Raw genomic sequence first — 13436 nt, 5'->3', positions numbered from 1 at the left:
TAGATTTCTGTTTTTCCATTTAAACAGAGTATCCTTACAGATTCCGAAGGTAATTTTGCAAATACCATTTTACCCGTTTTGTGATACATAAATTTTGTTGTCAAAACTCATACTAAAAAGAATTTTAATGAAACAGAATCTAATGATGGCATTAAATGGACGTTTTAAAATTAAAACTCGTTCTAAATACCCCTATGCTAAAGTAATGCCAGTCATTTTTGCACATTACCTTACTCTTTAAAACAGTTTTACATGGTAGCAATTACAGTGTATATTATTTTGAGATTTGTTTTCACTTAACGTATACAGATTTTCCCACATTTCTGTATTAACCTTAAAAATCGTTATGTTAATCTTATATTTCACTGCTACATCTTTAATTAAAATTTTTGCTTGATTATTACATTATTTATTTTTGCTATTGTTAATAACTGTATTGAACATCTTGTTCATGTCTTTTTTAAAAATTACTATATGATCTTTTAAAAGTACATTTATTTATTTATTTACTTTTGGCTGTGTTGGGTCTTCATTGCTGTGCACAGGCTTTCTCTAGTTGTGGCGAACAGGGGCTACTCTTCATTGCGGTGCGCGGACTTCTCATTGCGGTAGCTTCTCTTCTTGCTGAGCGTGGGCTCTAAGTGTGCGGGCTTCAGTAGTTGTGGCTCACAGGCTGAGTAATTGTGGCTCGTGGGCTCTAGAGCGCAGGCTCAGTAGTTGTGGTGCACGGGCTTAGTTGCTCCGTGGCACTTGGGATCCTCCCGGAGCAGGGCTCGAACCCGTGTCCCCTGCATTGGTAGGCAGATTCTTAACCATTGTGCCACCAGGGAAGTCCCCGTTTGTCTTATTGCTTTTGGATGAATTACTTCCTTTGTTTAGATTCCTTGAAGTAAAATATTTGAGTCAAAAGATTTGAGTATCTGTGTGTCTCTTGTCAAATTGCTTTGTACAAGTGATACTAATTGATAATAACAAAATGTGTGTGCTAGTTTCACCACAGGTTTCCTTGTACTATAGAAGTGACATTTCATTGGTGATAATATCATTGGTGATATTTAAATAAAACATTGCTACCATAAATGGATACAAAACAGTATTTTACCGCTGGATTTAATTTGCATTTCTTTGATTCCTAGAGAGAATGAATGTTTTCTATGCGTATCCTTACGATTTGTATTTATTCTTAGTTAAGTCATTTGTTTCCTACTCCTTAACAATGATGTTTTTAATGTCACAAAAGAAGGCATTCATTTATACATGAAAAGGACAAAAAATTAGAAATAAGTAATGTAAGAGGACATGTGCCTTGACGCTAGCTCTTCCCTTTACGTGATGCAGTGCATGCCTGTTGGCATGGAATCACTTGGGACGTTTGAAAGTGGTTTCCTTTCAGATTTTGTTTTGTCTCTTTCTCAAAAATTTGCATAAGTAAGAATTACTATTTCAGTCTTGCTTTGATCAATTTTTGTATCGGTTCTGCAGATTGAATACCTAACACTGTCTACCTTCTTAGAAATGTGAGTCCTCTGTTGCACGGGGTTCCAGGCATGAATTTGGAAGGCTGAGTCCAAACATGACCACATTATTGGCAAAAGAACACTGAGCACGTGTCCCCTAGGGTAGTGGGCCCAGTCCGTCATCTCCTCCTGTGGGTGATGGCACAGTGTTACTAGTGTGCAGAGAAACCTAGCTGCGTAGACACACTGGCCATCCCTGCGTTCTCAGGAACATTGTGCAGTCTTGCTATTTTGAAGTTTTTATTATCGAAAATTTAAAACTTATACAAGGGATTTCCCTGGTGGCACAGTGGTGAAGGATCCGCCTGCCGATGCATGAGACACAGGTTTGATCCCTGGTCTGGGAAGATCCCACATGCTGAGGAGCAACTAAGCCCATGAGCCACAACTACTGAGCCCACGTGCCACAACTACTGAGGCCCACGCACCTAGAGCCCGTGCTCCACAACAAGAGAAGCCACCACAACGAGAAGCCTGCGCACCATGACGGAGAGTAGCCCCCGCTTGCTGCAACTAGAGAAAGCCCGCGCACAGCAGCGAAGACCCAGCACAGCCAAAAATTAAAAAATAAATAAATAAATTTTAAAAAAAACCTTAAAAGTAAAGAGAAGAACATCATGAACCCCCATGTAGCCATCACTCAGCTTCAATAGTTATCAACTTAAAGTGACATTTATTATTACTAACAATACTAGTTAATAATTAGTGTGATTCGGGATGTGCATATATTTTCATGTGGCAGAACTGAAACCAACTGTCTTTTATTCTCCATTTCACTTGGCATAGTAGCTGGCAAATAATAGTTGTTCAGTGAGCATTAAAAGAATTCCTTTGCCTGTTTAATCATCCATTCATCAAACATGGAGTACGTCTTATGTGCACAGTGCTAGGTTCTGGGATATAAAGTAGGATAAGCAAAACCTGGTTGGTATTTTCAAGATGTTAATGGTCTAGCAAACATATTTACTGTCACATGCTCTTATACTTCTTTCAGTAAAGAAGAAGAATTTTAGTGTCGATGAAAGTAGAGTCAATTCTGATGAAAGGGCTCTCTATATCAGAGTTATTCCTGTGTCAGTTTACATTAAGCTTTTTATATATCAAGAGTGACTGTCTTAATTAACATTTGTCTGAATACCTGTACTGTTTAAAACTTGTGAGTAAATCAGTATTTACATTTTGTCGCTTGCAAAGGAGAGTGGAATCGAAGAGTCCATGTATGTGACTGGTTGTGGATGGTCTTATGATAAGATATAGATTAGGTTAGATTAGATTAGATTGATTTTGTGGGTATTGGTGGGCTTGAAAATGGGAGGTTAGCATAGGGTGGAGGGGTGAAGTGGTGAGATTTACCTTTGTGAAGATTTAAGCCCTTGTTGCCAAATGCAACTGAAAAACACTGTGTGTGATTTTTCTGAACTGCCACAATTTTAGCTTAAATATGTTTCATAAAGTAACACAAAATACTTCACAACTGATTTGTATAGCCCTGGCTAACTTGAGCCTAAACCACCAGGAAGCATTTTTTGAAAAATCAAGCCTTCTGAAACTAGGCTGTGAAATCCCCAAATAGTCCCAATCTAATAATTGGAAAGTATGTCAGATGAAATTCAGAATTTCTTAACATTGCACTGAAGTATAGTCAATTGAAGAAGAAAATGGTTTTCTTAAGTAGAGTTATATTGATTAAAATTTCTATGCAGTATTACCCGTCCAAGTCAATCAAGACTTCGCATAATGCAGGTTTGAGAAGATTTAAATACTTAGAGAGGCTTCTAGGTACTCTCCTACACTGAGTGTATGATTTAGAAAGTGTATAGAACAGGGGGATGTGCAGCCATGTTTGACGACCTGCTTTATTCTACTACAGTAGTTCTCAAATTTCCTGATCTCAGGACATTTTCACACTCTTAAAATAGTTGGGGACTGCAAGAGCTTTTGTTTATGTAGCTTATGTTGATATTTACTGTTAGAAATTAAAACTGAGAAGTTTTAAAAGCATTTATTAGTTTATTTAAAAATATCAGTAAACCCATTATATGTTTACAAAAATAAAAAATTTTTTTAATTAATTAATTTATTTTTGGCTGTGTTGGGTCTTCGTTGTTGCGCGTGAGCTTCCTCTAGTTGCGGCGAGTGGGGGCTACTCTTCGTTGCGGTGCTTGGGCCTCTCATTGTGGTGGCTTCTCGTTGCAGAGCACGGGCTCTAGGCGCACGGGCTTCAGTAGTTGTGGTTCGTGGGCTCAGTAGTTGTGGCTCGCGGGCTCTAGGTGCACAGGCTTCAGTAGTTGTGGCACACAGGCTCAGTAGTTGTGGCGCATGGGCTTAGTTGCTCCGCGGCATATGGGATCTTCCCGGACCAGGGCTCAAACCCGTGTCCCCTGCATTGGCAGGCGGATTCTTTAACCACTGTGCCGCCAGAGAAGTCCCACAAAAATAAAATTTTTTCATGAAAAATAACTGTATATTTCAAAACAAAGAAAAATTAGCCAGAGGAATGGTGTTATTTTGCAAGTCTTGTTAACGTCTAGTTTAGTAGAAGACATCCGCGTTCTTATATCTGCTTGTGCATCCAGTCTGTTGTGACGTGTGGTGTTAGCTGAAGCATAGGAAGAAAGTCAAGTTTCACACAAATATGTAGTTGGAAAAAGAAGTATTTCAGTAATTTTTAAAGATAGTTGTGTGTATTCTTCTTTGATTCTACACCAGTACTCTAGAAGTGATATTGTCTGCAAGGTTATTTGTATTGTGGAAATAGGAAACCATATCAATGAACTTTTCATATTCTTACATTAAAATCTTTTCATCTGTGCGGTGCTTTGAATGGATCTTTTACCCATGTGTGATGTTATGCACTTGTAATTTATTAAATGTTGGTTCCCTGAGTTTTACAGATCTTCCAAAATATTGATACATCTCATTGTATATTAACAAAAACCACATTTTAAAATATTCCTACTCATCAGAAGAGTCTTTAGGTATTGGAAAGCTGTCAAGCTCACCGGAGTGGAAACAGAATTTCCAAAATTCTGACTGGTGCTTGATAACTTCAATATTATCATAGGCAATATATACTGTCAGGTGTTTTCCTTGAAGTGGCAGACTCGCTTGGTTCTTTTTGAGTGATTGTCTGCCAGGTACTCAAGTTAGAATAACAGTAGTTGGCCTGCCATTCTTTCAAATAAAAATTGGGTTGAGAAAGCCAGCTAGTTTAGCTTGCAACTCAAATGGTTGCACAAATGCATTTCCTCGAGCATCCTTCGTTCTTGAGTATGCTGTAGATGTGCCTTGGGCATACTTCCCATTTTGTCACACAAAATATTAGCTTTCTACTCAAGGGTCAAGAACTTTAAAAAACTGTGAGCGTGTCATGGTGACGAATACAATGAGTATTAGTACAGTTTGGTGCTGCTGCCCAGGTTCATGTTTATAAGGCGTCAGCACCTTTACTGACCTTTGTTTCTATATCACCAGTGCAGATAGTATTATTAGGAAAATAGCTTTGATTTCTCCACCCCCTGAAAGGGTGTCGCTAACCCTCAGGGGTCTGCAGACCACACTTAGGTGATCTAGACATGGAGCACCCTATTCCCTGTCCTTCCTCTTGTCTTTTGAAACCCACCCCCTTCCCTTTGTGCATATTAAGTTCCAGTCCAATAGACGGTTTTTTTTTTTTTCTCACCTCTTGCTTTTAACTTTTGCTTTTTCCCTCTGCTGGAATGTTCTTGCCCCGTCATCTTTTCTTAAAATCTATTTTTTCCTTCATGTGCCAGTTCGTTTTTTTCTTCCGTGATTTCTGCTCTCAGATGGTAGCAATCTTTGCCTCTCTAAACTCTCGGTAACACTTAGTTTACCACTCCCTTCTGGCACATGTAGCTTATTTTAGAGAGTTTTTTTGTGGAATGCGGAATCATCTGCTAATGGCAGGTGACTTAGGACCAGTGACTGTCTTATTCATCTTGCAGTACTTTACAGTGCTTGAACTTAGTGAATTATTGCAGAGTGAGCGAAATAATTTCTTCCACAAACATTTGGTTGCTGCTACACACCAAGAATCGTTCCGAGCCCTCTGAATGCAGCTGTGGGCAAGGCTGACGTGTTCCCGCTCTCGTGGGGCTTACTTTCTGTTAAAAACTCATTCACTCTGCCTTTGGAGAGCTTAAATTGACAGTGTGAGTAAATCCAGTGATTTCTGGTGCCTTAGGGATTTATTTAGGCTCGAGAAGCCTTTGAGAAACAGATCATTAAGTCAGAGTAACCGTTATCCATCCGTCTTAACTAATCAGTTAATTCAGTGGGAGAATTGCAGACATTAAGAGGAACTCTAAGGCTGCATAGAAGACTGAATTCACAGTCTTAATCTTTATATCCAAGTATTCTGTGCCATGGCCCAGAAACTCATATTTCTTTTTTTTCAGGGTTATATCTGGTCATATTAGTTACTTAATGAAGGAGAGAGGAGCCTTGAGGATAGAATGTCTGAAGATCCTGTGGCAGTGTTTTCTACATACAGCTGCTGTCATTTTTATGTTTATGTGGCTGGTGTGATTCTAGCAGAGATATGTTTAGTGTATATCTGTGTGAGAAAGGTTTTATTTTAAAGTTTGGGGCTTTTTGTTCCCTCTTTTTCTCTTAGGCGTTGACAAAGGATCCCCAGGATTATCCTGATAAAAAAAGCCTACCTCATGTACATGTTGCCCTCTGGATAAATTCTCAAGGAGGCAGAAAGGTGAAAGCTGGAGATACTGTGTCGTATGTCATCTGTCAGGTAAAACTGTCATAATAAATAAGACTTACACCAATTCCGAGCCCATGGTAAAATCCATCTCTCCATGGTGTCTTGTTTAGTACTCTGCCAAATAATTGATGCTGTAAAGAGAGGGTTTAGTCTTGGTTGGTTTTGCAGCATTTAAAAACATTAGTCAGGGGTATGACATTTTATTAAAATTTTTATAAAACATTTGAGACTAGTGTTTTGGTTGAGTGAAATTACTTTGGTGAGACAGGTATATAACAGTAGCTGCTGTTTCAATCTGAAATTAACTTGAATGAAAATGTCTACCAGTTTGCTTGTATATCCAACAGTAGTCCTTTATCATTCCTTTTGCAGCAGTTTCCATTCTGAATATTATTCTACCAAAAGAGAGTAAATGCATTTTTCACTAGCCTGTTCAAATAATTACTTGAAAAAAAATACGAAATGCATGGTTATGGAGAAAGGTGAGATGTCCTAAAAAGCTACCTTATGAAGAAAACACAGATTATCTAACCAGGTCCTTTTTTTTTTTTTTTTTTTTTTTTGAGTGGAGGGGGCCTAGAACCCACCTCTTGTCTTCTTCCTGTTCCATGAGACACCTCTCAGGAACCTCTAGGTCTTCTGGAACAGTTTTAAACCGCTGACCAGTTTCTTTTGAGAGTAGCATGCCTCTAACAGTCAGAGATAGGGAGAAAGGGTAGAACAGAAGAGGGTTTTGGTTTTGTGGGTTTTTTTTGTTTTTTGAAAGCACTTAACTCCAGTCGGAACAAAGGAGGGGTCTCATCCCTTCTCCCTGCTTAAAAAAAAAGTCAGAGTCAAAGCCTCTATCCAAACTCTTTACAGTTACTATGGTGTGGTCTGTTTACCAAAAGGCATAATTCATCTCAATAAGATTGTTCTTTTTAATTAATTAAATATTGCTTTTTGTTATTACAGTAAAAAAAATTAGATAAGCCTTAAACTTCAATGTGATTGATCTTTGTCAAAGTACAGTCAATGTGGTTTGCAATCAGAGAGCCTTTTCAAAATGTAGAAGTCGTCTGCTAATATCTGCTTGGTACTGTAGATGATGTACATAACAAATGATTTAAGTACATGGACAGGAATCAGCACTTGACTCTGTCTCCCTCCTAGGGTTACCCTTGATTAAGAACTGTTACAGAAAGCCAATTCCTGCAGGAAAATATTTCCATAAATGTCTGACTCGCTCAAGCCCTTAATGTGCTTTGCATATTGCCTCTGACAAGTCTCATCTCAAAAAAACAATTTTCATATTATGCAAATAAAGATTTGGTAAATAGGCTAGGTTTTTTTTTTTTTTCACTTAGGTATTCACATACATGGAAAAGCTGTTAAGATTATTAATGACAGGAGCAGATGGCAACATACAACTTTGAAAAATTATATAGGTTTTCTGAAATAGCATCTAAAAATGAAATCAAGCCACAATTATGTTTTGGCTAAACCTGGAATGGAGATGTATGGTCCTATGATCAATGTATTTCAAAAGTCAAGCTTATATTCCTTGATGTCTGAGTATTGAGGTCTTTTGATTTCTTCTTCTCGGGTCTTACTGATATAAGAAGAGCCCAAAATGCTGATGCTAAATCCAATTTGATGTATTTTCAACCCTTTTCCCATTCGACTGGTGCTGGGTGTTAACTTATTTGCTTGTTAAAAGAACAGTTCATGTTTCTTTTATTGGTTTATTCTTCTCACTGTATCCCAAGAAAAGCTGTAGGACTTTAATTTGCCTTTGTCCCCCAGCAGTGGGACATGCCCACTTTCAGCATGTTTGCTAACCAAAGCTGCCTACTTCTTTTGCTTTTAAGCACTCAGGTTATTCTTCCTCTTTCCTAACACAATTATATTTTTAGAATATGTTTCTCAAAATGTATGATGACACATTTTTAGGAGAACTATTTACTGCTGTAAGCAAAGGTGCCCTTCAAGAATAACCTATCTCCTAAACAGGTTCTTTTTTGTTTAAAATTTACATTTTGAACATAGTACTCTACTGATAACTTATTCAGACTATAAATTCAGGTGAATTCAGAGAGTAATGTTTGTGGTATGTAATTTATATTGTAGTTCATAGTCTTATTAAACCATGTGAATTATTTGCTGAGATCTTAAATCAACTTCCACTTGTTGGTTAAGTGTTAAATCCTTAACTATTTAACTTTCATTGGACATAATTTTCATAAGGCATGCCTTTAACATAATTGTTTTAAGGGCGCCACTTGTCATCTGTTAAAACTTTTTTTCCATTGATTTCCTACTAAAGATGACCTCATAGTTTTCAATGAATTGTCTGATCTGGTTGTCTCTGTAAAGTATGTACTTTGAGAAGTTCACAAATTACTACATGGGCACTTCAAGGAAGACCAACATTGCTTCTCAGTCTATTTTTAAAGGTGTATGAGATATGTTTTTGCATATAGCATGGGTTTGAGAATTAGGTCTTTGAGGGATATATCTTATGTCACAGCCTAAATGTTTGCTAGGTTTGAGAATTAGGTCTTGCTAGGTTTGAGAATTAGGTCTTTGAGGGATATATGTTATGTTACAGCCTAAATGTTTTTCCAACGTAACACAGGAAGACCTGTCATCTTACCAATTGTTTTGAATTTAGTCATGTTTGAGCTCAGATTTTTTTTTGTTTTTTTTTGCGGTACGCGGGCCTCTCACTGCCGTGGCCTCTCCCGCTGCGGAGCACAGGCTCCGGACGCGCAGGCTCAGCGGCCATGGCTCACGGGCCCAGCCGCTCCGTGGCGTGTGGGATCTTCCCGGACCGGGGCACGAACCCGTGTCCCCTGCATCGGCAGGCGGACTCTCAACCACTGCGCCACCAGGGAAGCCCGAGCTGAGATGCTTTTGCATACAATAAGAAATACGTTTGGGAGAAACTTTTTCAACTGAGAATATGCTTAGAACTTTTTCAACTGTTTTTTTACAGACACGCCTGACATGAGAACATCTAATGATATATTGGAAAGTAACTCAAGGGCCGTTTTTAAAAAATAATAATTTGCCTCTACAAATTTTGTTTTTATTCTTTATTAAAAATTTTTAAACTCAACATTACTATAATCTTAAGGACAGACCAGTTTTAAAAAGAAACTACAATTCTATAAATCAGTCAGATTTCATGTGTTTGTTAAAAGGCAGTCTGAATATAGTTGTGGTGCATAAAGACACTGTCCAAGGATTTTTCACTCTTTTTGTCATTGGCTGTCACCTTACTCTCATCTAACAAATCAAACTTCTAAAAAGGCAACAATTAAAGTTGATTAATTCTGCCTAATTTCTTTTACTGTATTGTGAACTCCTGAAAAATAATTATAAGCAAGTCTTTTAATCTGAGGTTTGCTTCCTTTCTAGTTATTTCATTATATCTTAGCATAGGTAGAACCTAGTTGATAAACATCCCAGTTTGTTTCCATCAGGAGCCTAGCCAGAGAAAGAAGCCAGTGCTTCCAGTTTGTGGTAAGACAACGGTATGAAAGGTTGCTTCTGCTTTGGGCTGGGCACTGAGCTGAGAAGGGACTGATTGTAGCAGGATTGAAAGAATAGGATTCACATTATAATCAGTTTTGCAGAGCAGCTGAGCACTGTGAATAGTTAAAATTTACGAATCTGAATAATAAATTCTGTTGTTGCAGACAAGAGGAAGAGTGGAGCGAGTTGTTGGATGTTGGTCCAGTAGAGTGGTGATGGCTTTTTGATTCACAGATGATGATGACATCACCCACAGGACTGTATATGGGCCAATTATATAGAGTTTCACAACTTCTATTTTTAGACAGTAAAGAGAAGAGGAAGGCCTTGAAAAGAGGCTCTCTGGCCCTTCTTCCTTTCCTTGAGGAAGAGCCGCATAAACAGCGCAAAATGGCATGCCCTTCGTTCCAGTGGCCAGATATTTTGCTCCTAGAGCACTCTACTCCACCAAGGCGACTTTCTTAATTTTACTCTTACCTATTATATCTTGTACATAAATTAGTGCTCTTGGGTTTTGTGTACTTGTCTATTCCCCTTGCTCATTTGCTTCTCAGAGATACATATAGCTCTCATTGAGAGATATTACACACACACACACAAACACACACACACACACCCTGTCTTTAAGATGATAATAGGACTAGAATTCTTGCAAGGAGGGATTGAGTTAACATAATAAAAGGGTCACACATTTTTTTGTCATGACTCCTAAAAGGCCTTTGTTAGCAAGTCTTCCCGGTGTGTTTCTGTGATATGGCAGGTGGAATTGTTTAATCTAGTCATGCCATCTTGTTGGTTTCGAGTTTCAACAAAAAATAGAACACAACACATGCTGGATTTACATTCCTGGACAGTGGGTGAGTTGTTCTCCTTGATCTTCCTCCTGTTAGTTGCATATGAAATGTTCACCAATAGGTCAGAAGGGCTTCTTGGTGTTTGGAATTGAATACATAAAATTTGAACTGTTATCCAAAAGGATTTTGTGGTGTTTGGAATTGAATATATAAAATTTGAATTGTTGTCCCTCTCTTTGTCCAAGCAAGTACTTGTGATTGAATTTCTCACAACTTTACCTGTACCATGTCCTCTTGTAGGATGGGTCAAACCTCACTGGGAGTCAGAGGGCCTATGCACCCGAGCAGCTGCAGAAGCAGGACAATTTAAGCATTGACACCCAGTACTACCTGGCCCAGCAGATCCACCCAGTTGTGGCTCGAATCTGTGAGCCAATAGATGGAATTGATGCTGTCCTCATTGCAACGTGGTTAGGTAAGTGTCCCGAACTCACGTAGCCCCTTGCCTGGCAACAGCAGCCCGTGCGGTCATCCCTTACCCATCAGGAGCCCTGTTTAGAGGCACGGTACTATGTCAAGCACTTCTTTGTCTGTAGTTGAGCATTTATTTTTGTGGTTGTTTGGTTAATGTCTATCTCCCCTCCTATATGAACGCCACAGGCTTGCTACCTCTGTAAGCACATGCCTGCTCCAGAGTAGGCACTCCGTCAGCAGATGATGAGTGGGGAGAGAGAGAGGCGGCAAAAGAAAGGATAAGAGAAGATTTTCGGCGCCCTCCTAGTCTCTGAGCGTACATTGTTGTTGCTTTTTTTTTTTAATTTATTTTTTTTTGGCGGCGTTGGGTCTTCATTGCTGTGTGCGAAGTTGCGGCGAGTAAGGGCTACTCTTCATTGCGGTGGCGTCTCTTGTGGAGCACGGGCTCTAGGTGCATGGGCTTTAGTAGTTGCAGCACGTGGGCTCAGTAGTTGTGGCTTGCGGGCTGTAGAGGGCAGGCTCAGTAGTTGTGGCACACAGGCTTAGTTGCTCTGTGGCATGTGGGATCTTCCTGGAGCAGGTCTCGAACCTGTGTCCCCTGCATTGGCAGGTAGATTTTTAACCACTGCGCTACCAGGGAAGTCCCTACATCGTTGTCACTTTAATCAGTGAACTTCACTTAATAAGATTCATTGTATCTTGAATATTGTTTCCTCTTGTCTCAGTCTCTAAATGTGTTTTTGTATGGAGTGAGAATACACAGCTTTTTTAACATTAAAACGTTTAACTTGTTGTATTCGATTCCTTTTGAGTATCCTGCTCTTGCTTTTAAAAATTCTTCTAAAACTGGACTCATTATCTTCTCGGAATTAGTTGATTGCTAATTTCTCATCATCTGGAGGTGCCAGCCAACCCTGAAGCCTCATTGTTTCTCAGACTTTTTGCCAGGTCACCAGGTTGTCATCTCTTGCTTAGAAATGTATTTCGTAACCAGCCCTGATTTCCTTTCTAGATGACCAGCATGTTGAGAGTTACGTTGCTTTAAGTTCTCTGCTCTCTATCCCATTGTACACAAAGATGAATATTCTTAGAATAAGTGCCTAATAAAGTCCTTGGCTGGCTCCTCACTATAAGTCCTGTTGCCACTGACATCTTACAGTCTCTGACTTCGGCAATTATAGACTAACTTTTTAGCTCCAACCTGTATTTCTAGCCTGACTTCTTACTTAGTGTACTCAGGGTCCCCTAAATATGGCATTGTTTAATCTGTCCATGCTTCATGGAAAATCCTCCTCCTCTTCTCATTGAATAAGTCTGGCTTAAGACACGGGCTTTGGCATCATAGGGATCTGGGTTCAAACACTGGTTCTGTCGCTCATGTGCTCTGCGGCTTTGGGAAGCCTCTGAAGCTTGGTCTCAGCCTTGGTTTCTAGAGTTGCTCTGAGGGAGCGATTAGTGATACGTGTGAGATGCTCTGCACAGGCCTGGGTGGGGGAGTGTGCAGTGAATGCCTGTTATGGCCACTCCCCAGCCCCCTGCCAGGCCTCTGCAGAAATATGTTCAAACTCCTCTAGTCCCTGGGATTTGCACGCAGTTAGCTCTCTGTGCGTTTGTGGACTGAGACTGGACAGATGAATCATCAAGTCACATACTTTCCACACTGCCCCTGTTGAATATGTTTCTGAGCTCCTTCCCACCAGCGGGTCCCGCCACCCCCCCACCCCCACCCCCGCACCATCAGTGTCTGCTCTGGAAGTGGAAACTCATTTTTGACATTTGCCTAAGCAAAACATAATTAGGAAGATAAAATTCTGCTACCCAGATCATCATATAATGTATTCTCAAAGTTGAGTTGTATTTGATGATGTTTATAAATCCTCAGCTGGGAGGAGGGAGTGTAAGTGCACAATATTTTTTAGCTTCCTTCTTTTTTCTCTCCTCTGCCTCGAGTGCTTACTCTATTGGAAACTGTAATAAGTACTTTGCATATGTTATCTCATTTAATCCTTTCAGTAACCCCATGAGGCTATGTTGTTTCCTTCATTTTACAGAGAAGAAAGCTGAGGCTTAGAGAGGTAACTAACTTGGTCTTGTCACATAGCTAGTGAGTGGCCGACCGTGGTTGGTCTGGGATCCAGCTCTGCATGACTGCAAAGCTTGTGCTTGTAGCCACCACCTCTTCTTAGCTCTGGGAGGCTGTGACACATGCCCTCAGTCAGGAGCGTGGTGGCGTGGGTGTGAAGGCCCGGGAACTTCATCTTTGTGCTTCCTCCTCACCCCACTGCAAACCCCCAGTGCCGCTGACAGCCCCTCAGCAGAAGCATTTGTTTTTTAGAGTAGATCTTCCAGGTTTTCCATTTGGATCATCAAGAGCCTGCTTCATAGGCTCACCGT

General features: G+C 39.8%; 1 protein-coding gene across 1 annotated transcript in view; it reads left to right on the top strand.

The window, feature by feature from the left end:
* The window catches only part of POLA1 (DNA polymerase alpha 1, catalytic subunit), a 307226-nt gene that overhangs the window by 135472 nt on the left and 158318 nt on the right, over window positions 1–13436 (top strand). The window contains exons 31-32 of the mRNA XM_060292862.2: window positions 6154–6285; window positions 10869–11043. Coding sequence (XP_060148845.1) covers window positions 6154–6285; window positions 10869–11043 — 307 coding nt within the window. The remainder of the gene's footprint in view (window positions 1–6153; window positions 6286–10868; window positions 11044–13436) is intronic.

The sequence above is a fragment of the Globicephala melas genome, chromosome X, assembly GCF_963455315.2.
Source record: "Globicephala melas chromosome X, mGloMel1.2, whole genome shotgun sequence".
NCBI classification, from domain to species: Eukaryota; Metazoa; Chordata; class Mammalia; order Artiodactyla; family Delphinidae; genus Globicephala; species Globicephala melas.
The sequence above is the reverse complement of the archived record's forward strand: the minus strand, read 5'-3'. Positions and strand labels throughout refer to the sequence as shown.